Raw genomic sequence first — 27,824 nt, 5'->3', positions numbered from 1 at the left:
CCTGCTATCTAATCTCCCCAGCTCCTTATACTTGAGGCTTAACTTTTATTCCCTGGTGCGTAAAACTAATTGTACTTTCAAGGGGCTGGAAAGATAGCACAACATGTAAGGCACTTGCCTTACACGGCCAACCTGGGTTTAATCCCTGGAACCCCAGGCCCCACCAGGAGTAATCCTTGTTAACTCCTGAGCACTGCCAGGTGTGGCCCCCAAAAGAAACATAGGAAGGGAAAATCTGCCCATAGAACTGAGTTTGCTAAGGCGAGGGTGGCATGAGAGGGGACGGAGAGACAGCGGTAAAGGGACGGGACACTCGGGTTCATTCAGGTTGATTACAACACTGAATCCCTGGAACAATACTGCTAGCAGTGGTGTAAATCACGGTGATATTAAAAGATAAATTATTAAATGTGTGAAACACAGATCTGGTCCTGGCAGGCTCTGGGGGACCATACTGAGTTCCAGGGATTGAACCCAGGTCGGCAACGTGCAAGTCAAGCACATACTATCAAGCACGACCTGCTGGACTATTGCTCCGGCCTCTAAGGTTTTTGTTTTAAAATAATCATCTTGATGATTTCATATCAGTATTTGATCTGCATACTTATTTTCCTCCTCCTTCCCTCTGGGAGAGCCCGGCAAGCTACCGAGAGTATCCCGTCCGCACGGCAGAGCCTGGCAAGCTACCCGTGGCGTATTCTATATGCAAAAAACAGTAACAAGTCTCACAATGGAGACGTTACTGGTGCCTGCTCGAGCAAATTGATGAACAACGGGATAACAGTGCTACTTATTTTCTAGATTTTTCAAGCAAAAGTTGAAGAAGCCCTGGGCTAACTATATAAATAATAATTAAGTTCCTACAATGTATGTGGTCAAAAAAAAATTAAAAAATCAAATAAAGACCCTAAAGACCCAAAACATTTTCAATACTAAACAAACCAACAAAAACACAGACCTATTTTTTGGGTAGGGGAGAGGACTCAGGGCGGTGGATACATGCCTGGCACACTGGGAGGCCTTGCTTTTAATCCCCAGCACGAACCCCAACTCCCCATGACACAGTAGAGGGTTTGGCCTTGGCTCTCCTCAGCTCTGTGTGGTGTGGCCCCTAAAAAAACCTGGTCCTTCCACCAACCATAAATACTTAATCAAGAGAAACACAACCCAGGACAAACAGTGATGGGGAAGCAGCAGTCACCCAGACACCCACTTTACTGAGTTCCAAACACAAGCAAGCGCCTCTCTCAAGCGACTCCCTGATCTGTGACACAAGCAACAGCAGTTCCACTTTAAAGATGAAGAACCCGAGGTCCAGAGAGGGTGTCACTTACCACAGTCACACAAACAGAATAGGAAGTCAAACTCAGAACTTGGGTGATCGACTACTAGCAGAGAACCAAGGGGCGAGGGTCACCTCCATGGATGGCACAGAGGAAGAGTGGGTACCTTCAGGTTGATCCACTTCTCCAGCACTCTCTTCTCATTGAACTGGCAGAGGAGGCCCGAGTAAGACACACAGAAGGTACTGCCCGCCGTCTGGCCCCGGCCGCAAGCCACACCACAGAAGATATTGTTGTGCAGCTCCCCCAGGATGCCAGAGCGCCCAATGAGGGGCACTGTGCCTGTCACCTGGAGGCAAAGCAGGACACACTGAGACACTGTCCAAGCAGCCTAGACACCGCCAGGTCAAGTCGAGCCATTCTTGGTCAGAGGCTATGGCACAGCTAAGAACGGAGAAGGGGAGCGAACAGAACACACACGTCTAGGTGGAAAGACTGGAAGGCAGCGCTCCAGCACCAGAAGTCAGCAGAAGCCAGACCCTCAGCAGTCAGCCAGCCTCTGAGCCTGCTGCCACCCAAGTGCAGAGAGTTGCCCCTGCCGCTTCCTCCCGGGACCTGGCTACGGGGGCAGGGCCCGAAACTCACTTTTGCTTCAGTGGAGACCTCCAGGAACCAGAATTTCACATGCCGGTTCCCCACAGTGACGAAATAGCTGCTGTCTTCAGAGAAGGACAGGGCGATGACCCTGCACGACACCTTGTTGGAGGCCACGACAATGTCTTTCTGGAAGAACAAGTCAAGAAAAGCTCACAGCGGCGCCTACCCCATGAGGCTGCACCTGCTGCCGCCGGCAGCCCTGCATCTCCCCGCTCTCTGCTCCTGCTGTCTTCCCGGGGCTCTCGGGGAGCTGCCTGAGGGGGATCCCCGAGTGGGGTTGGCACACAGTGGTTCTCCTATGGAGCAAATTTGGAAGGAAGTCCCAGAGTTCCTCCCAGGAGTCCGAGCTCTGCAGCCACTCACGGTGTGGGTACAGTGGCAGCCCTGACTAGGAAGCAGGGAAGACCATCCCCTGGTGGTGCAGAGAGCCCTCTGGCCCCTGGCCCCTTCCGGGGAGTCCCCTCAACAGTCCTACCAGGAAGGCGCTTCTTTCCGCACCTGCCAGGCAGAGGGAGATGCCACATGCTCAAGGTCACTTATGGACAAACACCAGTGTTCCCCCTGCCCAAAGTCTTCCCAGTGAGTATCAGCTAGTGGAATTATTAAAACTCAAGGAGGGGGGGCCGGAGTGACAGCACAGCAAGTAGGGCGTTTGCCTTGCACGCGGCCAACCTGGGTTCGATCCCCGACATCCCATATGGTCCCCCAAGCACTGCCAGGAGCAATTCCTGAGTGCAAAGCCAGGAGTAACCCCTGAGCATCGCTGGGTGTGACCCAAAAAGCAAAAAAAACACTCAAGGAGGGTCGGAACAATAATACAGAGGGGAGGGTGCTTGCCTCGCACACAGCCGACACAAGTTCAATCCCTGGCATCCCATATGGTCCCCTGAGCACTGCCAGGAGTGATTCCTGAGTGCAGAGCCAGGAGTAACCCGAGCACTGCCAGGTGTGGCCCATACGCCAAAACAAACAAACAAACAAACAAACAAACAAAAACCCAAAATAATCAAATCTGGGGCTGGAGCGATAGCACAGTGGGTAAGGCATTTGCCTTGCACACAGCCAATGCAGGTTCAATCCCTGGCATCCTATATGGTCCCTCGAGCACCGCCAGGAATAATTCCTGAGTGCAGAGCCAGGAGTAACCCCTATGCATCGCCGGATGTGACCCAAAAAACCCAAACAAACAAAAAAATACTCAAATGTTTATGGAAACAGGTGCTCCATCAACACCGGCTGAATGAACACTCTCTCCGGGTTTCTCATTCAGGGTTCTCTGCTGCTCGCCCCCACCGGGAGACTCACCTTCCAGTCCCAGACGTTGAGTACCATGTCATGCTGGTAGCCCATGGACACGATGTGCTTCATATTGGGGGAAAAGGCCACACAGGCCACACCGTACTTGTGGCCCAGCATCTCTGCCACCTGACTCTTCTCATCCACATCCCAAATGCGCACGGCAGGCCTGTGGCCATTCTGGGGACAGGGGAGGCTTTACCATTGCAGGGTTCAGGACCAAACAGGGCTAGAGGGGCTGTCGGATTTCAAGCTGGCACCGCCCAGGGTGAAACCACCACCCCAACTGCCCAACTCCACCATTCCCATCAAAAGAAGGAACTTCTCTGGCGCAGGCCGGAGCCACTGCAGGGACTATTCCTGGGAATGACCCCAGGACCCTCCCACCATACCCAGTCCAGATCACGACTCACCTCTCCTGTCACTATGTACTTGCCATCAGGGGAGAAGGCCAGAGCACTCAGAGACTTTCTAGAGGCAAGGCATGAGGTTGATCACTGGTTCCACAAAGGGGGTGGGCAGCCAGTCCCCCCCCCCCCGCCCCCGAATGTGCTCATAGCTCTCTGGCGCCCCCCTCAACTCCAGGCCTTCAAGGAGACCAGGAGGGGTGAGCGTCTCAGCTCCCACTGCCAGCGCTGCCTTGGTGCCTGGCCAGGCATCATGCCCCCGTCACCCATTCTTCCAATCCAGACCCATGGATTCCCAACTGCTCTTCAAATGCCCAAGATTCTTGTTCTGTTTTGTTTAGGGGGGCTACACCTGACAGTGTAGCTCATAGCTTACCCCAGGCTCTGCGCTCATGGATCACTCCCACTGGGGCTCAGGGGACCACCTAGGGTGTTGGGGATCAAACCTGGGTTGGCCCCCTACAAGGCCTCTTATTTACTGCCATGTCCCCAGAACCCAGACAATACCCAGTGCAGGGCAGAGCCTTGGTGAGTGTCACTGTTGGGTGACAGAGGGTCTGAGTTATCTTGTAACACAGGTCCTGTGGGGAGGGGGCATGACAGCATCCTGGGCCCACCCCAAGCCAGGACCCGGAACACAGCTTACCTGGCTGTATTTAAAATGTGCTGCTGCTTGCTCTCCTTGGGGTCCAAAATCACCACCACACAGCTGCGGATAAAGAAGGAAAAAATGCCCAAACTAAGGGGAGTACTGAGGGCTAGGAACGATTCCACTTCAACAGAAAAGTTCCTGAACAGATTCTCTTTGAGGTCTACCCCTCTTCCAGAATCAATGCTAAAAACAACAGTACATCACATTAATAGTAGTAGCATGAATGTTTAAATTTTGGAGGGTGGGCACATCCAGCAATGCTCAAGATTATTCCTGGTCCTGGCGGTGCTTAGGGGACTATATAGGATACGGGGGATAAAACCTGCATTTTTATATGCAAGGCAAGTGTCTATCCACTATACTATCTCTTGGGCCCCAACATGAATGTATTCTTTTTTTTTTTGGCCCTCCCCCGTCTGCCCAATTAATATATTCTTTTTTTTTTTTTTTGGCTTTTTGGGTCACACCTGGCGATGCACAGGGGTTACTCCTGGCTCATGCACTCAGGTATTAACTCCTGGCGGTGATCAGGGGACCATATGGAATGCTGGGAATTGAACTCGGGTCGGCCTCGTGCAAGGCAAATGCCCTACCCGCTATGCTATTGCTCTAGCCCCAATATATTCTTTTTTTTTTTTTTTTTTTTTTTTGCTTTTTGGGTCACACCCAGCAATGCTCAGGGGTTACTCCTGGCTCTGCACTCAGGAATTACTCCTGGCGGTGCTTGGGGGACCATATGGGATGCCGGGGATTGAACCCAGGTTGGCCGCGTGCAAGGCAAAGCAAACGCCCTATCCGCTGTGCTATCGCTCCGGCCCCTATATTCTTAAATGGAAACCAAAACCTCCTCTGGGATGAAACAATTGTGAATCTGTTCAGCTCTGGTCTACTAAAGTTCGTCTGGTCTACTAAAGACCTATGTGCACAATCTCCTGAATCCTCACCACGGCCAAGTGCGATCAGGAACCTTAGTCCCATTTCACAGAGGAGGAAACTCAAGCCCAGAGAAGGCAAGTCTTTTGCCCAGGGTCACCCAAGAGATCAGCAGCAGTATGGAAATATGAACCCCCCCCCTGTCAGATACAGGAGCGCCCCTTCCACCCCCCGCCAACCCCCAGGCCTTGTTTCCCCACCCAGGCATCTTCCAAAGACCTAATAACAGCTATTGCTCAGCAGGAGTGACTGTGGGTCTCTGGCCTGCCCTTTGGGGTGGAGTGTGGGGGTTCCCTTCAGCACCAGCACCGTGGCAGGCTAGATCAGTATTTACCAACTGAAGTGGCAGGGTGCCCTTTGGTCCCCTCAACCATCCCAGAGCAGGCTAGCAACAATTCTATTATCACCAGACACGGAAACAGACTTGAGAGAGGCAGTGGAGGGATCAGGACACAGCAACCCCCTCACCCCTATACACACAGGTGCAGGGCTCCTGGCCATCGGTCACTCTCAGGATCGCTGTCCCTCCCACCTCAAGTCAGAGAAAGACTTCTGAAGCACTCGCTACATGCCAGGTCACGTTCTCGATGGGCCCGGGGAGCTCCTGTCCATCTACACCCCACAAAGGACAAGCTGCAGCCTGGAGTCCCCGGACATATGTGATCAACCCTGAATTCTCACAGTGTGGAGGGGCAGAGGCCCACCCGCTCACTCACCCTGCCAGGTAGGCCACGTGGCCTGTGCCAGGGTCACATGTTATGCCACTGCTGTTCTGGGCTGTGATGCCAAGCACCTTCTCGAGGGACACCTGTGGGGAGAAGAAAGGCCCAAGTCAGAAGCACCTGCTCCAGCAGGAGCCAAGGGGCCCAGCCATCTGGGTCCCACATTCAGTCCCTGCTACAGCCAAACACCCCCTGAACCCCTACAGTCAGGCAGCCAATGGCCAAGCCCACTTTCCCTCCACCCAGGGGCTCAGGAAGGCGGAGAATGGTGGGACAGACAGCCCAGAATGCCTGCCCCGTCCCCCTCCCCCGAGCTTACATTCTGGCGAAGAGTGGATAGAAGGCACAAAAAAGAACAGGAAAAAAATGTGGAAAAGAGATTTCAGGCAATGCTAGAAATGAGAGAACGAGAATCTGGAGCACGTGGAAAGGAGGTAAACCTCATGTACCTTTCTACATTATCAGATCTAATGAAAGACTTGAAATCCCACCACCGCCTACCGAAACAAACTGAAAATGCCACTAGTGCAAGGGGGCAGAAAGGCCTAGGGTCCCTAACCTGTGGACATAAACCCAGGGAGTGTGACTCTGAAGCCAGCAACTGAGGCTGCAAGGGAGACACAAGGAGCTAAGTGGACACTCCCACTTCACTCAACCAGTTCAGTCAACAAGGAAAGATGTGAACCACCACATGGAAAACTTGACCACATGAGCCATTGGCCATCATGGCTAATATGATAATTTAGAATCTTGAATGACAGAATTATAGTATTCTATCTATAACATATTCTGTGACCACTAGTTTCTACCTATCAAAAAATAAAGACATTATCATCAAGCAAGTCTCTGGCTCCAAATAATAATGACAGGCTTAGATAGCTCAATGGACTGAGCATATGCCTGACATCCGGGAGGGCATGAGTTCAATCCTTGGCTCTACCTGGTCCCCATCCACCAAGTATTGCCAGAAGCAACCCCAAGCACAAAGCCAGGAGTCGCCCCCAAAAAAACAACAGGAGGAGAGAAGCAAACATCCCATAAAAATAGTCAACGTTGGGGGGCAGAGAGCTAGTACAATGGGTAAGGCGCTTGCCTTGCATGTGGCTGACCAGGTTCAATATTCAATATTCACTGCCAGGGGTAGCCCTGAAGACTCCCAAAGAACATCGTTAGTTGTAGTCCTGGTGGTCCTTGAGAACTGGGAAGTGCTGGGGACTGCAAGGCCCGAAGAATACAATCTCCTTAGGCCTCTCCACTGAACCACTGACTTGGCTGGCTGAGAATCATGGAGAGGCCCCCAATCATATGTGTATAAGTACATAGTTTATGCTGGGTTGGGGGTGTGACTCTATGCCTGAGATTTTGGGATCCACGCCCGGCACAACAAAGGGAGTGCTGGAGGGGAAGCTGACATGTTACTGGATATTAATCTGGAGCCCGACCCTGAATATCTGTAAATTTAATGCTCACAACAGTCCTATGATACAGTTACGGTCATCATCATTCTCTATTCCTGGCAAAGGAATAGAGAAGCCAAGGGGTTGCCTATCAAGGAATTAGCACTGCTGGGAATCAGTGAGCATGATTTTCACACTAGCTCACACTAAGAGTACTTGCAGCTGGGCGACACTGAAGCGCAGGCTTCGCATGCAGGAGCCGAGTTCAACTCTCAACACTGCATAGTCCGGGGCCGGAGAGATAGCACAGCGGGTAGGGTGTTTGCCTTGCACGTGGCCGACCTGGGTTTGATCCCCGGCATCCCATATGGTCCCCCAAGCACTGCCAGGAGTAACCCCTGAGCATCGCTGGGTGTGACCCAAAAAGAAAAAAAAAAAAACCACTGCACAGTCCCCTGAGCATTGCCAAAAGGGACTCTTGAAACCAACAAGAGTCCTGAAACACAACGAGGACAGGGAAAAGCACAGCAGGTAGGGGTGCTTGCCACTCAAGTGGCCGACGCAGGTTTGATCCCCACATCCCATCTGGTCCCTGAGTCTACCAGGAGTGATCCTGGGTGTGGAATCAGGAGTAACCCCTGAGCATCACCAAGTGTGCCCAACACCCCCCCTTCCAAAAAAAAAAAAAAGAGTTCTTGAGCACTTCGAGATGTGGCCTTCAAACACCCCGCTCAAGAAAAGGGTAAGAGTACTGGGATTTCCCAAACTGGGCAATACCACCCCCGGGGTGGGGGTGAGAGAGAGTAGTGGAACCGTGGATGAAGGCAGGCACAGAGCAGCAGCCGAGGGTACAATTGTGGGGGCTTTCTATTTACTTAAAGAAGGAAGACTTCCATGAGGCGCTAAGTGACGTTTTTTCCCCCTGCAAAGAAGGCAGTACTCTAAATGCATGTGGGAACCACTAACTGCATAACATGTGAGCTCACACAATCTCCACAAATATCCAATAAAGCAACCCAGCACAGAAAGTTCCTAGCAGTAAGAAGAAAGTGAAGGTGTTGAGAAAAAAAGTCTGAGTTGAGCCTGTGCTCTAACCAGTTTGTGCTTCTGCCTCTCTAAACCAGAGTTCACAAACCACTCAAAGGAACATGCAAGACAGGAACTGCCACACGTACACGTAAGATGTTAAGATGGATATCTGGTTTAGTTTGGGGCTCCAGAGGTCTCTCCAGGTAGATTTATCAGGATGTTACTTGAGGACTGAGAAGTTAGCCAGGCTGACTGTAGCAGAAAGTCCAGAGGACTCACTAAATATAACGGCTAGGAAAAGCGGGCGCCTCCTGGCAGTGCTTGAGAACCTTATGTAGTTTCGGAATCAACTCAGGGTTAGCTGCATGCAAGGCAAGTGCCCTAACATAACAGGCCTGTATGACTAGACCTTGGAGAATAAGCAGAGAGGTGACACTGGCCCAGAGGTCTTGCCACCAGGAGCAGTTAATGTCATTAGTCTAGAGCAGGAAGCAACAGAGCAAAATCAAGATCCATCTGCAGGTTAGCACTATAGCACTGTCCCCCCGTTGTTCAACGATTTGCTCAAACGGGCAGCAGTAACATCTCCATTGTGACTTGTTATTACTGTTTTTTGGCATATCGAATATGCCACGGGGAGCTTGCCAGGCTCTGCCGTGCGGGCGGGATACTCTCGGTAGCTTGCCGGGCTCTCCGAGCAGGGTGGAGGAATCGAACCCGGGTTGGCTGCGTGCATGGCAAATGCTCTACCCGCTGTGCTATCTCTCCAACCCATCTGCAGGTTATAGTCACAATTTCACTGCCCTCCAACTCCAAGGTACTGGCTGTTACCTCCAGTTTATCAAAAGAGGTTACGTGGCTCTGAGAGTTAAACACTTTTTTTAAATTGCTGCTGTATGGAGCCAAAGAGCTCTATAAGCTAGAGAGCATGATTTGCATGCAGGAGGCATGGGTTCAATTCCTGGCACATGGCCCCTAAGCACTGAAAAGAGAGATCCCTTCCCTAGCACTGAGCGGAGACAAGTCTCTGGGAACCACCCCAAAATCAGTCACTGTCACTGTCATCCCATTGCTCATTGATTTGCTCAAGCGGGGACCAATAACGTCTCCATTGTGAGACTTGTTGTTACTGTTTTTGGCATATCGAATATGCCACGGGTAACTTGCCAGGCTCTGCCATGTGGGCAGGATACTCTCGGTAGCTTGCCGGGCTCTCCAAGAAGGGCGGAGGAACCACCCCAAAATAAAAAGCTTAAATACAGCTGCTGTTACTATTATCAATGTTTTACAAATATCATCCACATAATGGGGAGGTGCCACATCCAGCTCAGGCCTTACTCCTGCTCTGTGCTCAGGAATCACTCCTGGCAATATTTGGGGACCATATGTGGTTTCAAGAAATCAAACCAGGTGCAAAGCAAGTACTATCTCTCTGGCCCTTATTCACATAATGGTTTTAAAATGACAATATGGACTAAGAGGCTCACCTTGGTAAGAAAAAAGGGAAGCGATGACAGAAGTGAGGAATTTCGATGGGTTACGGGAAAATTAGCTTAAGTAGAATTCCAGGCTGAATCCTGGGAGGGAACATCGTCCAAGAGGAGAAGAGTAAACAAAAAAGGAAAGGGCGGAAGATGTGATCATGGAATGGCTATTAGTAGAATAAAAATGCCCTGAGGATTGAATTCAGGGTAGAGGTAAGAGTCTAGTCTGACTGAAAGTGAGGACCAAGAAATGAAGGGCGGCACCCCGGAGAGAAAATAAGGTGGGAGGAGCTTCGGCTGGAGGGGCGTGGCTTTGGGTGGGCGCGCCCGAAGCTCAAAGAGCGGAGTCGAGGGCCGGCCTGGGGGCCTGGGAACCAATTTGGGCAGGGCCAGAAGTTCCTTACCCGGTTCTGCACGGTGTCGTCCGACGCCGTGGTGAGTCGCGTCCGCCGCCGAAGGCAGAGCGGCGGGGCGGGGGGCGGGGAGGACTGGACCCTCCGCGCCGGAACTCCTGCCAGGACGGATGGCAGCTTGTCAACCGCATCGTTCCGCGCATAGCCTCCAGGCCCTACGGTCGCCATCGTCGCGTCGGAGCTGGGTGACCGTTACACTCCTCAACCGGCGCCGCCGCCGGGACCCACTCGAACTGCGAACGGCCGCGGGAAAGCAGGCGCCGCCGCCCATTGGACAGGGCAGGCTGCCGGGCTGGCCAATCTCAGAGCTGCCGGGTGGTCCTTTGGGCCAATGAGAACCAGGAGGCGGGGCGGTGACGGGTTGGGTGGAGCTACGGCTAGTCTACTTGATGTTTGGTCGAGCGTTGTGTTTTGTTTTTCTTTTAAACCCAACCTAGTTTCATACTTTCCTGGATTATACTGCTCTTAATTTCGAGACGCCCGATACCCCTCACCTGGCTGTTCTGTTTTCCCTCCAGCGCGACTATTCGGGCTGTGGTAGTGCCCCGGATGTAAGCGCTGGGCGGGCCTGAAGGACGTGGGCCAACGGGCGCCTGCTCAGCAAGACCAGTAATGGCGCCGCTCCCTCAACACGTGACCAGCCCCGGTGGCCGAGAATAGGCAGACACCGTCTCCCTGTTCCCGTGGCACGTGACGAGGGCGCGGCTGCGCTAGCGCAGAGGGCCCTGCAGTACGTAGGCGTTCCTGCCCCTCCCTGCCACGTGATGAGGTACGGAGAGCTGTCACGTGAACCTGCCCGAGCGAGCGAGGGCGGGCGGGACTGGTCCTGGTCCTGGTTCTGACGGCGCCGGGCCAGAATCAAAGTGCGGCTGCAGCCGGAGCAAACCCCAGAGGGACTGGAGAGCCAATGCCCAAGTACTACCGCGCTCCGAACTACGCCAGCACCGCGGGCCGGCTGAGCGTGGACAAGCGCCCTGTGAACTTATATAAGGAAGCGTGAGCGCGGGGCGGGGCCTCGGGGCTCCTGGCAGGTGTCTAGCGCCCCAGAGAAGGTAGCCTCCACAGTCCAGCTGCGTAAATAACGCACATGCCAGGTGCGAGTATGCTAAATAGCGGGGGGAAGGCGACTGAGCTGCAGGTAGTGATCGGGGTGCGCGGAAGGAAGGAAGGGTTGTTTGGGAGAAGTGAAATTGGTCCAGGCTCTGAGAGGAGCCAATAATTGCCCACTGGCCAACAACACAACTTTGAGGCACCACCGACTCAAAAATATCAGAAATTGAACTGCTGTTGACTCTCACCTAACGTCCCACCACCTCTCCAAGCTTAATGGTTTTCTTCATACTGTTATTCAGGTTAGAAACTTACTTTGGGGACGGTCACACCCAGCAGTGGTCAGGGGTAACTTTTTTTTTTTTTTTGCTTTTGGGTCACACCTGACGATGCTCAGGGGTTACTCCTGGCTTTGCGCTCAGGAATCACTCCTGACAGTGCTCAGGGGACCATATGGGATGGGATGCTGGGAATCGAACCCAGGTCGGCCGCATGCAAGGCAAACGCCCTACCCACTGTGCTATCGCTCCAGCCCTGGTCAGGGATAACTCTTGACTCTGCACTCAGTAATTATTCCTGGCGGCCCTCAAGGGACTCTATGGGATGCCGGGTATCACACTCCGACTGACTGCGTGCAAGGCAAACTCCTTACCTGAAGTACATGGCTCCAGCCCCCTCAGGCCAGAAACTTGAGAATCATCCCGATCCTCACACTTGAGAAAGTAAAAATTGGCTTGAATTGTATATAAATATCTTCACATGAATTTTCATGTAGAAAGGGTCAGGAAAGAGTTAATAGGAAAAATGATGATCTACATTATTCTCAGGGACATACTGCAAATATCAAGTGATACATTTCTTCCCCCCCCCTTTTTTTTTGCTTTTTGGTCACACCTGGCAATGCACAGGGGCTACTCCTGGCTCTGCACTTAGGAATTACTCCTGGTGGTGCTCAGGGGACCATATGAGATGCTGGGAATCGAACCCGGATCTGCCATGTGCAAGGCAGACACCCTACCTGCTAGTGCTATTGCTCCAGCCCCACATCTCCCCTTTTTGAATGACTACTGCTTTCTTCTTTTTGTTTTTGGGCGACACCTGCTCTGCACTAAGGAATTACTCCTGGAGGAGCTCAGGGGACCATATGGGATGCCAGGGATCAGGGATCATACCCTGGTTAACTGCATGCAAGGGAAGTATAGAGCCTGGAGTTACCCCTGAGCACCCGCAGGTGTGCCCCCACCAAAAAGAAAAAAATCCTTTGCCATCCCTAGTGCCTGGAATGCTGCTTGACACATACATGGTGCTCGGTAAATGCCCAATGCACGGATTGGACTAACGCATTTCAGCTGGGCCCCATGGGAAGCTCATGTTCCCGAAAGCTCCTGTGGGCCTTCGTGCAAGGACAGCAGAGGACTCCTTACACCATAATTAGTCTTTCTAGATTTAGTCTCTAAAACCATCACTCTGGCAATGTTTACTAATTCAGGAACTCTTGGGGGGATTTTTTCGTGGGGGGCAGGGGGCGGAGCTGGGTTTGGGGCTGCTGCTCCAACACTACAAATTTAGTAACTCTAAATTAGTTAACCTTAGTAACTAATTTAGCTGCTTCTTGGAGAACCAGTCCCTCCACGATAGACAGCACTAAGTACAGTGATAGGTGTGGGGGGTCAGCAGTGAGAAATTGAGTTGACACTCTCAAGTTTACCACGACCCCTCTGCCCCTTATTTGTTTGTCTGGGGGCTACGCCCAGTGGTGCTCAGGCCTTACTTTGGCTCTGCAATCAGGGTTGACAGTGCTTGGGGGACCATATGGGATTCTAGGGATCGAACCTGGATCGGCTTTATGCAAGGCAGGCTCCATATCCACTATACTAATACTCAGCGCCCCCTTTTTTTTGAGGGGGTTTTGGACCACATCCAGCACTGCTCAGGGCTTACTTCTGGCTCTGTTCTCAGGAATCACTCCAGTCTGGGCCTAGGCACCATATGTAATGCTGGTGGGGCTGGAGCCATAGCACAGCAGGTAGGGTGTTTGCCTTGCACGCGGCCGACCCAGGTTCGATTCCCAGCATCCCATATGGTCCCTTGAGCACCACCAGAGGTAGTTCCTGAGTACAGAGCTAGGAATGACCCCTGTGCATTGCCAGGTGTGACTTAAAAAGCAAAAAAAAAAAAAGTATGTAATGATGGGGTTTGGCCCAGATTGGTCACATGCAAGACAAATGCCTTCCCTACTATATTATCTCTTCACCCCTCCCCCATCACTTTTTTTTTTAATTAATGAATTGTGCCCCATCCCTTCATTTTTGTCATGGTGCCCAGGGCTTGCAGCCACACTTGCCTGTGGTGCAGCCAGAAATCACTTTCACGTGCCAATGCTAGTGTAAGCATGAAAATGTATTTATTCCTGAGCTGTGGGTTCTTGAAAATTGTATGAAAGATCTGCATCCAGAACTCAGAAGTTTAAGAGGTTAGCGTTTATGGTACAGTTTAAGTAGATGGGTCCAGGTCCCTCCCCAATGTCCAGTCCTCTCCTTTTACGGTCACATTTCCTGTCCATTGATGTCTGGTTCAGCGTACAACATCCTGTTTCATGGCCTGGTCTTGTCCCTATGCCATCCTCCATCCAATGTACACTTTCCTAGTCTGATATCTGCAGCTGCAACCCTGTCTCCTGTGTCCCCTTGCTAGGGTTGCAGCTCTGTAACCTGTCACTGGGCCTCTAGGACTATACCCCAGCAGCTTCCTGTCCCTTCAGCTTTCCTTGGCCTCTGGCCACATGCAGAGGATCTCTGCTAATCTGCCATCTCTTTGGGCATAGGTGAAGTGGCTAAAGAGAGAGTTGCCTGGGCCAGAGCGATAGTACAATGGGAAGTGCATCTGCCTTGTACGCAGCCAACCTGGTTCCATCTCTGGCATCCCATATGGTTCCCCAAGCACCTCGAGGAGTAATTTTTGTGGCATTGCTGGGCGTGACCCTAAAAGAAAAAAGATAGAGAGTTGCCTAGCTGAAGCTTCCTTTTTATCTTCTGCTGTTTCCCACCTCCAGCCATCCAGCATCTCCTTTGATTGGATACCTTTTCAGTGGGCGAGTGTTGAAAGGATCAAATGGATTAACTTGTTCACCTAGCTAGCACTCACCTTCCACTTCTACCGCCTCACTTGGACCAGGGCTGCTAGGGACTAGCAGCAGAACTTCTCTAGGGCTGTAGGCCAGTGGTAGAGCATTTTGGCCTGCATGTATGAGGCCCTGATTTTCATCCCTGATACCCCATACTCAAAAGAAGGCAATATCCAGGATTAGAGAGAGAGGTCAAAGGGCTGGGATACATGACTTTCCACTGCTTGGTACTGAACCTGGGTATCCCCTGACAACTGCTGGGTGTCACCCTAAAATAAGAACGCTGCTGGGACTGGAGCGATAGCACAGTGGGTAGGGCGTTTGCCTTGCACAAGGCCATGCCGGGTTCGATTCCCAGCATCCCATATGGTCCCTTGAGCACTGCCAGGAGTAATTTCTGAATGCAGAGCCAGGAATAATCCCTGTGCATCGCCGGATGTGACCCAAAAAGCAAAATAATAATAATAAGAAGAAGAACGCTGCCGAGCTACCAGGATCTCACTCAGCACATGTAGCAGCACTGGGGGTTGACCCTGTAACCTTATACTGACTTTTCTTCAGCACCTCTGTCCCTCAGTCTAGCCATCAGGCCATCTTTTGACTCTCCCCTCCAAAAAAATTCCGATCTCCAGCAATTACAACAAAATCCTAATGTCTTGACAGTACAGTTAGAAACTAGTGGGAAGGGTCATGGGGCCAATTTCCAGAATCCCATATGGTCCCTGGAGCACCACCAGGAGTGATTCCTGAGTACTGAGATTCCTGAGCCAGGAGTAACTCTTGAGTACCACCAGACATAGCCCCAAAAACTATCAAACAAAAAATAGAGGGGCCTGAGGGATAGTACAGTGGGTAGGGTACTTGGCTTGTTAGTGGCCAACCTGGGTTCGATCCTCAGCATCCAATATGGGGTGGGGATCATCTTGCATCAGCTGCACACAAGGCAGGTGCCCTGCCCACTGTACTATCTCTCCAGCTCCTGCCAGTCAGTCTTGCAAATGCTACCTAGCTAAGAGTTGGGTGAGGAGTTCCTTTCAGAGGACATGGATGCTGGGTAGGAAGAGGTGAAGCATTGAGAGAAATGATTGCCAGAAAGTAACTGGAAAGCCTTCCCAGAGGCTCAAGGAAACATATTAGTTGTGTTTTACATTCTTTCAGGAACAGTGAAAGTAATCTCTGTAATCAGGGGGTGGGGTGGGGGTGGGGCGGATATTAGTTCAGAATTCCATCTGGCACTAACAAAGTCTGAAATCACAGTGGCATAAATAAACTATGGGCTGGAGGAATCAACTTTCCAGGCTCAAGACCTCAAGCTCAATCCTTGTGGCATCACCTCATCGTCTGATGCAGTCCCCGCCACCGCCAGTGTGATCTGGGGTGCGCCACGGTCAAGTGCATGACTAGACAGAAGAACAGCAAGTGCCAGAGTGATAGTACAGCAGGAAGGGCACTTTTCTTGCAAGCAGAGTCCTTGGGTTCTATCTCCAAATCCCCTATGGTCCTCCAAGGCCGTCAGGAGTGATCCCTGAGTACAGAGCCAGAAGTAACCCCCAAGCCTCAAAACAGAACCCCTCCCCAAAGTACCCCCAGGTGTGGCCAAAAAAAAGACAAAAGAGAACAACAGCAGAGGAAAGGGAAGCGAGGACAAGCCAAAATGCAGGGGTTGGCTGAGAGCGCTGCACACCACGTGATCAGGAAAGCCGGCCCAGTCTTTGTGCTCTATCCTTAGCATGCAGCTTCCATCCGAGGTGGCTGCCAGTGCCCCGGCCCTCAAACCCTGCCAGTTCTAGAAGGAAAGAAAGGAAAACAGTGAAAGGAATTTAATCTGAATTAGTTCCCCCTACAAACCCTTCCCAGAAACACACCGTCCCCAGCATACCCAACTGTCAAGGCGGCTGGGAAATGTAGTCTGGAACTGTTTTGTTTTGTTCTGGGTCACACCTGACTGTGCTGAGAGCTCACTCCTGACTCCACCCTGGGATCACTCCTGACGGGCTCAGAAGGACATATAGGATGCCAGGGATTGAACCCTGGTGCTCTAACTACTTTACTACCCTTTATTAGGGCACCAGCCCTTACTGGTTTTTGGTTGTGGTTTTGTTTGATTGTTTCAGCAACCCTGAAGAAATTTTGGATGACTTTAGGAAAAAACTTCTAGTAGTGTACGCAGCTCTGTGTTAGAAGGCAGTGGTTTTCAACCTGTTCTCTGCAAACCAGCCAGAGTCCTTGGATCAGCAGTTGAAAACTCACTGCTTGGGGGTGAAGAGACAGCACAGCATATAGGCCTTGCACAAGGTCGACCTGGGTTCAATCCTCAGCACCCCCTATGGTCCCTCGAGTACTCCTAGGAGTAAACCCTGAGCATCGCTGGGTATAGAACCTCCCTCCCCCAAACAAAAACAAAACAAATACACTGCTCTCCAGGTCTGTCTTGTAAGATTTTTCTCTTGGGTATTATTTTCCTTATTCTCCGGTTTGAAATCAGTAATGAAATATTTAAGAGTCACAAAATTGTATCACTTTGGGTGGGGGGTGGTTGTTTATTTTTGTTTTGGGGCCACACCTGGCAGTCAGTGTTCACTGCTTACTCTTGGCTCTGAGCTCAAAAATCACTCCTGGTGGGGCTCAGGCGCAGGTGTGTGTGGGGGAGGACACCATATATGATGCCAGAGGTTGAATTTGGGTCAGTTGCATACAAGGCAAGTGCCCTACCCACTGTACTATCTCTCTGGCCCCCACATCTTTGAATCTAAAGTAGCACCCTTCATGTCTCACATAACACAAAGTGTACTTTGTCCAGTTCCTTGGTCCTACCAGCTGCAAAGGAACCTGGGATACAGCCTTACTAAGCCTGCTATGACCTGAAATAAAGTTGCAGTTTTGTTGGTAGAAGAGGGGCAGACAGGAAGCAATCAGTTGGCAGCCCTGCAAGGGAGTGGGTGGGATTGCTGCTGCAAGGGACTCCCTGTGTGTCCAGCTGAGTGGGGCCTTGAGTGCATCTGACTCCCAGATGGAGGCAGCCAGCCTGCGGCAGGCGGGGCTCCTGGCTGTGTGCCTGGGCGCTCTGCACTCTTCCCTGAATCAGCTCCTCTGGCCTCCATCTCTGGCTGCCCCGCCTTCCCACAGTTTACCTTCTGCCTGAGTAATCCTGCTCTCCAGACCCCTTCCTCTTCCTTTTTAACACAGCAGACTTGAGAACCCTTAGGAGGTAGCTGGGATTTTGTTGTTGTTTGTAACAGATTTTTAGGGTCACCCCCTGTGGTGCTCTTGGGCAACTCCCAGCTCTGTGCTCCTTTTGTTATGCTCTGGGGGCCGTGTGGTTCCAGGATCAGGGTCAGCCACATGAAAGGCAAGGTGGCACCTTGATTCCTGCAAAGCTCTCTGACCTATCCAGGTATTTTTATTATTAACTTCAATTTCTTCTCTCACTTGAGTGAAATGTGATATTCCAAGCATAGCTCTTTCGATTCCTCTTTGGAAGACCCAAATAGCGTTTTCATAGAGCCCAGGTCTCTGAGGCGTATGTTAGTGCAGAAAGAATGATGGAGTCGTAAAGATGTGCCCAGAGCCGGAGGTTCTTCATCCTCTTAACAACTTCTTCGATGCTCTTGAAGGCGTTCCATGCCACGCTCTTCCTCCTGCGCAGTTCTGGCGCCACGTCATTCATCAAGTGAGAAAAGGAATCGGGAGTTCCAACCTCTGTCAATGATCAAGGATCAGGGACGCTGTCTCGTTTGTCAAGACATCAAAAATCAGATGCCTCAGACCAGAATCCCTAAGGTACATTGAAGACAAGGTCGGCAAAATCCTCCGCAACATTGTAGCCAACGGTATCTTCAAAGATGACACACCTCTGGCCACGCAAGTGAAAACAAATAAATAAATGGGACTACCTTAAACTAAGAAGCTTCTGCACCTCAAGAGATACAGTGACCAAAGTACAAAGACAGCCTACAGAATGGGAAAGGATATTTACCCAATTCTCATCCAATAAGGGGTTGATATCAAGGATATACAAGGCACTGGTTGAACTCCACAAGAAGAAAACTGCCGACCCAATCAAAAAATGGGGTGATGAAATGAACTGAAACTTCCCCAAAGAAGAAATCCGAATGGCTGGAGAAGCACATGAGAAAATGCTCTACATTACTAATCATCAGGGAGATGCAGATCAAAACAACAATGAGATACCATCTCACACCACAGAGACTGGCCCACATCCAAAAAAACAAAAGCAACCGGTGTTGGCGTGGATGTGGGGAGAAAGGGACTCTTCTTCACTGTTGGTGGGAATGCCTAATTGTTCAGCCCTTTTGGAAAACAATATGGACGATTCTCAAAAAATTAGAAATTGAGCTCCCATTTGACCCAGCAATACCACTCCTGGGAATATATCCCAGAGAGGCAAAAAGGTATAATAGAAATGACATCTGCATTTCTATGTTCATTGCAGTACTGTTTACAATAGCCACAATCTGGAAAAAACCGGAGTGCCCAAAAACAGATGACAGGTTAAAGAAACTTTGGTACATCTAAACAATGGAATACTAAGCAGCTGTTAGAAAAGATAAAGTCATGAAATTTGCATATAAGTGGATCAACATGGAAAGTATCAGGTTGAGTGAAATGAGTCAGAAAGAAAGAGACAGACATAGAAAGATTGCACGCATATGTGGAATATAAAGTAGCAGAGAGGTACGAGCTTGCAATGATACAACTTCTGGCAGAAATTTCTCTGGACTTAGTTACTAAAATACTAAAATACAGAAATCCAAAACTGCACGGCCGCTATTGCGGTCACATGACCTCATATCTCTTCATTCTCAGCAATGGAAAACCAATTATCAAATGCTTCCTTTATCAAATGCAGGTCCGACTTTGGGGGAGGATACTCAAAACAATAATAGTGAGGTTTTTGTTGAAATATTGAATTTAATCAAAGTAAAGAGAAAGTAAAGTGAGATTTATCAGCTACACAGGCGGGGTGGGAGGCTGGAGGGTGGGGGGGTCGGGGGGAGGTAGACTGGGGTTCTTGGTGGTGGAATATGTGCACTGGTGAAGGGATGGGTGTTCAAGCATTGTATAGCTGAGACTTAAGCCTGAAAGCTTTGTAACTTTCCACATGGTGATTCAATTAAAAAATAATTAATTAATTAAAAAATTAATTTTAAAAAATCAGGTGGGCCGGACACATAATGCCATTTGGAGACAACCGCTGGACTAGAGCCTTACCGACTGGATTCCACAGGATGCCAAAAGGATGACTAGCCACCCACCTATGAGATGGTCAGACTTCTTTGTCAAGACCCTGAATGAACAGTTTGATGCTCTTCATGTTCCTGGAGCGAGCAGATGCCATTGGGCTACACTAGCATGTGGCAGGGATGAATGGAGATGTTACTGGCACGTGCTCAAACAAATCAATGAGCAAGAAAATGACAAGTGATATAATTTCTCAGGGCTGGAGAGTACAGGGGTAAAGGTGCTTACCTTGGCCATGGTCAACCACGCTTGTCAGGGGATGCTATGGTACTCACATTTGTACTCATCAGGGTTGCACTCTCTGGACATGTGGCTCATGCATCTTTTTTGTTGTTAGTTTGGTTTGTGGGGGCTGCACTCTGTGGCACTCAGGAAATACTCCCAGCTCACTGCTCAGAAGTTGCTCCCAGCAGTGCACAGGGGGCTCTGTGGTACAGATGATTAAATCCCAATTTTGGGGGCTGAAGTGATATTACAGTGGGTAGGGTATTTGCCTTGCACGTGGCCAACCCAGGTTGAATTCCCAACATCCCATATGGTCCCCGAGCACCGCCAGGAGTAATTTCTGAATGCAGAGACAGGAGTAACCCCTGTGCATCACCAGGTGTGACCCAAAAAATAAATAATTAAATAATTTTTTTTTGCTTTTTTGGGTCACACCTGGCGATGCACAGGGGTTACTCCTGGATCTGCACTCAGGAATTACCCCTGGCGGTGCTCAGGGGACCATATGGGATGCTGGGATTTGAACCCGGGTCGGCCGCGTGCAAGGCAAACGCCCTACCCGCTGTGCTATCTCTCCAGCCCCAAATAATATTTTAAATCCCAACTTTGTACATGCAAAACTTGTGCTCCAGGCCCTTGAACCACACACTCCGCCCCCACCAGTCCTCACACATCATTTTTAGTTGTGGGGCTTGCTGGGGGGTCACATTTTTTAGTTGTGGCACTCATGCACACCTGACTGTGGTGTGGCCAGAAAGTATTTGCAGCAACAGGGATCCCAGAGAGCAGAAACTGTCAGGATTGTGTCCAGAGTATGTGGGGCACTGGGGTTTGAACTTGCAACCAGATGCTTCCTGGGCAGATTTTCTGTACCATTCCTCCAGGTGCCTTTGTTCTGTTGTTTGTGTTTGATAGTAGCCATCCTAATGCTAAGAATATATCTTGTAGGGTTGGACCGATAGCTCAGTGGGTAGGGCATTTGCCTTGCATGCGGCTGATTCGGTTCAATTCCAAGCATCCCATGTGGTCCCCCGAGCACTGCCAGGAGTAATTCCTGAGTGCATGAGCCAGGAGTAACCCCTGTGCATCGCCAAGTGTGACCCTCCTTCCCCAAAAAGATATCTTGTCATTTTTTGGGGGGGTGGGTGTGGGGGAGCGTGTTGGGCACACCTGCAGATGCTCAGGGGTTACTCCTAACTCTTCACTGGGGGTACTATATGGGGTGCTGGAGCTCAAACCCAGATCAGCCTTGTGCAAGACAAGGGTCTTATCCTCTGCACTATCATTGCAATCCTGTTTTTGTTTTTTTGTTTGTTTTTGGCCACGCCTAGCTGTACTCAGAGCTTACTCTTGGTTCTGCACTCAGGAATTACTGCTTGCAGATTTGGGGGATCAGCTGGGATGCCAGGAATTGAATCCCAGGAGGCCATGTGCAAGGCTACTACACTGTCACTCTGGCCTCCTAATACCTTGTGATTTTGATTTTCATTCCCTCTCATGAATACTGGGGTTGAGCACATTTTCATATGCATATTGGTCACATGTGTCTTATAAGATCTACTTAAATCTTATATACTCTTTTTTTTTTGCTTTTGGAGGTCATACCCAGCAATGCTCAGGTGTTACTCCTGGCTCTGTGCTCAGGAATTATTCCTGATGGTAGTTGGGGGACCACATGGGATGCTGAGGATCTGGGATCTAAAGGATGCAAGGCAAATGCCCTACCTGCTTTGCTCAATCCCCTACAAGGTATCTTCTTGGCATTAGAATGGCTACTATCAAACACAAACAACAGAACAAAGGCACCTGGGGCCGGAGCGATAGCACAACAGGGAGGGCGTTTGCCTTGCACGCAGCCGACCTGGGTTCGATCCCCGGCATCCCATATGGTCCCCCAAGCACTGCCAGGAGTAATTCCTGAGTGCAAAGCCAGGAGTAATCCCTGAGCATTGCTGGGTGTGACCAAAAAAGCAAAAAAAAAAAAAAAAAAAAAAAAAAAGGCACCTGGAGGAATGGTCCAGAAAATCTGCCCAGGAAGCATCTGGTTGCAAGGCAAATGCCCTACCTGCTGTACTATCACTCCACTGCACTGCCGTATATTCATTTTTAAAGTGAGTCATTTGTCACTTTTATTTTTTGACCACACCCTGCAGTGTTCAGTGCTTATTCCTTTTGAGGCGCAGAAGCTTCTTAGTTTAAGATAGTCACATTTGGTGGAATATGTGCACTGGTGAAGGGATGGGTGTTTGAGCATTGTATAACTGAGACTTTAACCTGAACGCTTTGTAACTTTCCACATGGTTAATTAATAAAAGAATTTTTAAAAAAAGAGTTTAAAAGAAAAAAAAAGATAGTCACATTTGTTTATCTCTGTTTTCACTTGGTTGGCCAGTGGCGTGTCATCTCTGAAGATACCGTTGGCTTCAATGTCGTGGAGGGTTTTGCCCACCTTGTCTAGTGTACCTTAGGGATTCTGGTCTGATGTTGAAGTCTTTAAGCCATTTTGATCTGACTTTTGTACATGGTGTTAGGTGGAGATCTGAGCCCATTTTTTTGCATGTAGCTGTCCAGTTTTGCCAGCACCATTTGTTAAAAATGCTTTCCTTGCTCCACTTCACACTTCTTGCTTCTTTATCAATGATTAGATGATCATATATTTGGGGGAGAAGTGCTTATTCCTAGTTTGGGACCAGGGATCAGTCTGGGCAGTACTCCAGGGATTGTATGGGGTGCCAGGGATCAAAGAGGTTAGCCACTTGCAAGTGCTCACTGAATTATCTCTCTGGCCCTTGATTATTTTGTCATTTAAAAAAACATTTATCTGGGTTGGAAAGTAGTACAGCAGATAGGTAGGTGAGGCGCTCGCCTTGCACATGGCTAACCTGGGTTTGATCCCCAGCACTCCGGATGGTCCCCCAAGCCAGTCAGGATTGTTCCCTGAGCACAGGGCGGGGTGGGGACGGGGAGGGGGTGTCACTAGCTGGCTGTGGCCCCAACACAAACAAAAGCAGTTGTGGGTGCTGAGAGGCAGAGCCAGGGCCCAAGATGCAGGGAAAGTGCAGGTTGGAGTCCATGACCTCAGGCCTTGGGTAGTCCTGTGACCCATGCCTGCAGGTTCCCCCTGAAGGATGGACCCCGGCTCCAGGCCTGGCTGCACCACATGGGCCGTGAGCACTGGGTGCCCAGCTGCCACCAGCACCTGTGCAGTGAGCACTTCACACCCTCCTGCCTCCAGTGGCGCTGGTGGGGTGCGCTACCTGCGCCCCATGCCATGCCTTCCATCTTCTCTGGGGCACCACCTGACCAGGTGAGAACCTGATGCTTAAAACCCCCTTCCCCCCACCCCCTGGATGTCCACCCACCCACTCTGTGCCCTTTCCCCACTACCAAAATCTTCCATGGAGACCCGCCCCCACCCCAGTTTTTTTCATGCAGAGATTGAAGAATTCCGGAAACCCCCAGAAATCCGAGGTGCTCCCACCGCCTTTGCAGGAAGCCCTCCACTCTGCCGGCCGGCGCCTGATGCCGTACACCTGGTGCTGTTAGACCCGGAGACCCTCGCGTGCAGGGCGCTGCTGGCTCCTGAAGGGCAACGCCAGGCCGTCCCCACCCAATTCTCCTGGGCTCTGCTGGGCGTGGCGCCGGGAGCGCTGCGGCGGAGGGTGCGGCGGCTGCAGCAGCGCCAGGCGCGGCACCAGGAGCAGTTTTGGACCTTGGAACAGCTGGCGCAACAGCTGTTCGGGTGGAGCCTGCGGGGGGGGGGGGGGGCGTGGGCGGGCCAGCTGTGCGCGGTGAGTGGGGCTGGCCCCAGGGGGCAGTGTCCAAATATCAGACCTGGTTCACCCATGTTGCCACACGCCCGACTTCCCTGGGAAAAGATGAGTGCCACACTTGCTCCATTTAGTAATATATTTAAGGAACCCCATCTGCCCTGCCAGACACAGGCTAGTCTATACAAACTGCCTTTGACCGCTGCTGTCCCCATTTTCCAGATGCTGTCCCCATTTTCCAGATCCACAAAGATGGATCCAGTAACTTGTCCAGGGCAGCAAACTGCAGATCTGACAGAGCTGGCTGCAGATTCCCTGACAGGGTCAGTCATTTCGAGCTACACCTGGCCATTTTGCTTTGTTATGCTTTTCTTTCCACTTTGGGGCCATACTCAGCAGAGCTATGCAGAGACTCAAACCCAGGACCTCACACATGCAAGGCAAATGCTCAGGCCACATCCCTGGCCCCGATACTTGGCTTTTCTGTTTGCGACCCTGGTCTGAGCCTGCCAGGACACAAAGGGCCTAAGAATGGGGCAATGTCAGACTCAGGCCTGGCCTGTTAGGGCCCCTGACTGACTGTACCCCTGTCCCTACCCCCATTCACACCCTCTGCTCCTTCTCTAATCTCTAACTCTCCCACGTTAATCTTTGTCTCTCTGTCCCCCATGCTTCTGTCTCCCTGGGTCTGCATCGTTCTGTGGCCCCCATTTCCGTGTCCTTGTTCCTTTGCCTGTCCCCTACATTTCTCCTGTCGCCTACATTTCTACATTTTTCCTGTTTCTGTGTCACCCCCCTCTCCCCTTCTTCCTCCATGCCTCATGCCTGTTTGTTCCAGGAATGGCTCTGGTTCTTTATTTGACATCCATCTGCCCCCACTCCTGCCCCCACTCCTGCCCCCACTGCCTCTCTCTCTCTGCTTCTGACACCACCTTCCCACCCCCAAAATCCTGACCTCCCTTTCCTAACCATGTTTTCCCCTATCCTCATATCCCTTCTTCCTTCCCACCCCCTTCCCTAGCCCCTAACCCCCACCATTTCTTCGGCTGGAACCGCCCAGCTCCCCCGACCTGAGAAATCTCGGGCCTTCACCATCATCTGCGGATGGTCCGACAGAGCTGTGGTCCTCGGTCAGGGCCCCATGCCCCCCACTCTGGATGCCACGCCCGATCTTCTGGACTGCGAGACCCCTGGTGCATAGGATCTGGAAGATGATATCACAGCACTGGTGACAAGACAGAGGGAGAGACTCATCACTCCCTTTCCCCTAGGACCCCCATGAAACACCTCCCTCAAAGGCTTGGCTCTCACCGCACTCCTGCCTAGGTACCCCATGAACCTTAGAACCCATACTCTGCCATTGGGTACCAGGTCCTGGCCCCCTGCAGCTTGAACATCTGCAGTCAGTGGAGCAGCCTCAGCACTGCCAGAACCTCTTGGCGGGGAGGGGAGCTAAGCTTGTCCCCAAGAGGCCCTCTACCCTCTGGCAAACTTGGTACTGTGCTGGGAGCAGCAGTGAGCACTGATAGTTGTTTCTCTGAGCACCACCCCACCCTCAGCTGGAGAAGAGAAACTAATAAACCAATAAGCATAGCTGCCCCAGATGTAGAAGTGCTCAACCTGAAAATGGGGGGATGAGGCCAGGGCGGGGGGGGGGGGTGGAGAGGACCACCCCTGGAAGTGAACGGTAACTGGGATGGGATAGAGGGTCTAGCAGACACTGTGATCCAGGGAGTACAGCCCCTGCTAGCGCCCTGTCATCTCGGGTGTCAGCACCAAGCCTGGCTTGGGCACTAAAGCAGGGAGGGGTTGAGTGCAGGCTTAGCAGGCAGGAAGCCTGGGTTCTGCCCCCGCCCCTTCACCCTTCATCCTACACCACAGGGCCCTTGAACACCACTAGTAGTAACCCTCCCCGCCCCTTATGCATGGAGCTGGGAGCAGCCCCTGAGCACCTCTGGGTGTGGCTCCTTAATAATTCTAAATAAGGGGCTGGAGCTATAGTACAATGGGTAGGGCACTTGCCTCGCATGCAGCCAACCCGGGGCTCCATCTCCAGCATCCGATATGGTCCCCCAAGCACCGTCAGGAGTAATTCCTGAGTGCATAGCCAGGAACAACCCCTGAGCATCGCCAAGTGTGGCCCTAAAACAACAACAACAATAATCGAAAGGGCAAAAGATATAATACCACACAAGTAAAGTGCTTGCCTTGGCAAACCATGCTTTATTCCCGGCACTCCCACCAGTCGGGATTCCTGAAGTACAGTCAGGTATGGCCACAAATAAACAAAAACCAACCAAAAAGAAATTTAAACCCACTAAAAGAAGACTAAAGTCGGGGAGGGGTGGGGTGCAATTTTAGGAAGAGCAGAGTTCTCCCCGAAAAGGCACTGAAGGGGGGCCAGTACATGTCTAAAGGAGGAAGAGAAGCTGACACCTGGGGCGAGATCACTGTGGGCAAAAGGAAAAGGCAGCACAAAGGGGTGAGGAGAAGAGAGTAGACTAGTAAGTTGGTGGGTGAAGGAAGGATCTTGTGGGCTGGTGGTGGTACAGCAAGCCAAGTCAGTGTCAGAGGAGACAATAAGGAAGGTCCTGGTGTGTTAATAGGCCCCTAAGCTTGCAGATAGAGAACACGGTTAGTGGGGGTGGGGGGTGGGGGGGTGGGATAAAGAGACTGGGAGAACAGGCAAGAGGCTTCTGCCATAATCTGGGGAGCAAGGAAAGGATGAGGGATGAGAGCCTGCTGTGGTGGGTGAAGGGTGAAATTCCAGAAATGTATATAATATGTATGTATACATACTAAATACACACACATATATATGCACATATATACATATACATAGCACTGTCATCCCATTGTTCATCGATTTGCTCAAGCGGGCACCAGTAATGTCTCCATTGTGAGACTTGTTGTTACTGTTTTGGGCATATCAAATACGCCACGGGGAGCTTGCCAGGCTCTGCCATGTGGGCGGGATACTCTCAGTAGCTTGCCAGGCTCTCCAAGAGGGATGGAGGAATTGAACCCATGTCGGCCTTGTGCAAAGCAAATGCCCTATCCACTGTGCTATCCTCCTATTCATATATTCATATATACATATATACATATGTATATATACATATACACACGCACGCACACACATATCTATATGTATATATATATATATATCTTTGGGGCCATATCTGGCAGTGTTCAGGGCATACTCCTGGCTTTGTGTGCAGGTATCACTCCTAATTTCCTGTACTAACTCTCTGGCTCTGGAAATGAAATTTTAAAGCATTTTTTTTTAATGAATCTCACTCAGCAGTACTCAGGTGGCCAGGTGCTTGGGGTGGGGGTGAGGCCTACTGTCCCAGGGACTGAACTCGGGGCCTTGTGCATGCTGGTCTCTGCTCTACTACTTGAGCCATCTCTGCCGCCATTCCCAGCCCGGAGCAGATACAGAGCGTACACTCCAGCCCCTTCTGGGCCTGTCCACCAGAATGACAGGGCTGGAAGGCAAGGTCACTCAGCCCTAAGGCTGGGTGATGGAGGGTGTAGGTCACTGCCAGCTGGGTGTGACAGTCTCGTTGGTACCTGAGTGGCCTCTGGGATGTGAAGATCTACAGTATCTAAGAGAACTGAGGGGGTGCTTTGGCAGATGTGTCCTCAACAGTTACAGCTATAGCGATGGAAAGCTCAGACTCTACACCCGAGTTCGAAGCCTTGGTTCCAGCACCTACTAGCTGTGTACCTTGAGCAAGTGACCTAACCTCTCTGGGCTGGCTGAGCGCTCTGTGATGATAATGATGATCACAGGAGTCGGTCAAAAATCATCTCTTGGGACACCCCTTTTATTATGGAGCAGAAATTAATCTGAGATCTCCGAGACAAAAGCGCCCCCACTGAGCCCCCCCCTCCCCCGTCCTAATTGGTCTTTTACAGGTCTGCGGGAAGGTCCCACCGGGGGGCGACGGAGACAGATAAAAACAAACAAAAAACGCGGCGTGTTTCCCACCCCCCCTACCCCGTTCCCCCCCCCCCACCCCGTTCCCCCCTCCCCCCCCCCGTCCCTCTCCCTGGGCGGTCTCGGCCGTTTCCGTCTCCCGAGCCTGCACCCTGCGCGGCCACCTCCTCGTTC

The 27,824-nt window shown here is 51.1% G+C and overlaps 2 protein-coding genes across 2 annotated transcripts in view; one reads left to right on the top strand and one right to left on the bottom strand.

The window, feature by feature from the left end:
- WDR62 (WD repeat domain 62) overlaps positions 1-10,766 on the bottom strand; it is a 37,138-nt gene extending 26,372 nt beyond the window's left edge. Inside the window, exons 1-7 of the mRNA XM_055145706.1 lie at positions 10,265-10,766; positions 5,945-6,036; positions 4,290-4,352; positions 3,650-3,707; positions 3,246-3,416; positions 1,929-2,066; positions 1,450-1,632 (exon numbers count right to left, since the gene is read on the bottom strand). Of these exons, the coding sequence (XP_055001681.1) occupies positions 1,450-1,632; positions 1,929-2,066; positions 3,246-3,416; positions 3,650-3,707; positions 4,290-4,352; positions 5,945-6,036; positions 10,265-10,441 (882 nt within the window). The 5' untranslated portion in view covers positions 10,442-10,766. The remainder of the gene's footprint in view (positions 1-1,449; positions 1,633-1,928; positions 2,067-3,245; positions 3,417-3,649; positions 3,708-4,289; positions 4,353-5,944; positions 6,037-10,264) is intronic.
- A 414-nt stretch (positions 10,767-11,180) lies between these two features.
- On the top strand, positions 11,181-24,905 carry THAP8 (THAP domain containing 8). The gene is made up of 4 exons (XM_055145719.1): positions 11,181-11,269; positions 23,049-23,182; positions 23,370-23,725; positions 24,765-24,905. Exons 1-4 carry the CDS (start codon positions 11,181-11,183, stop codon positions 24,903-24,905), a joined length of 720 nt encoding a protein of 239 aa, XP_055001694.1.
- The last annotated feature ends 2,919 nt before the right edge of the window (positions 24,906-27,824 follow it).

Source organism: Sorex araneus, chromosome 8, assembly GCF_027595985.1.
Source record: "Sorex araneus isolate mSorAra2 chromosome 8, mSorAra2.pri, whole genome shotgun sequence".
Lineage (NCBI taxonomy): Eukaryota > Metazoa > Chordata > Mammalia > Eulipotyphla > Soricidae > Sorex > Sorex araneus.
The sequence above is the reverse complement of the archived record's forward strand: the minus strand, read 5'-3'. Positions and strand labels throughout refer to the sequence as shown.

Excerpts from the sequence above, each read along its gene's own strand:
- THAP8 (XM_055145719.1), top strand. The coding sequence starts at position 11,181 with ATGCCCAAGTACTACCGCGCTCCGAACTACGCCAGCACCGCGGGCCGG. Across the intron at positions 23,183-23,369 it reads CCTCCAGTGGCGCTGGTGGG|AGATTGAAGAATTCCGGAAA; the intron begins GTGCGCTACCTG and ends TTTTTCATGCAG. Across the intron at positions 23,726-24,764 it reads GGGCGGGCCAGCTGTGCGCG|CTCCCCCGACCTGAGAAATC; the intron begins GTGAGTGGGGCT and ends GGAACCGCCCAG.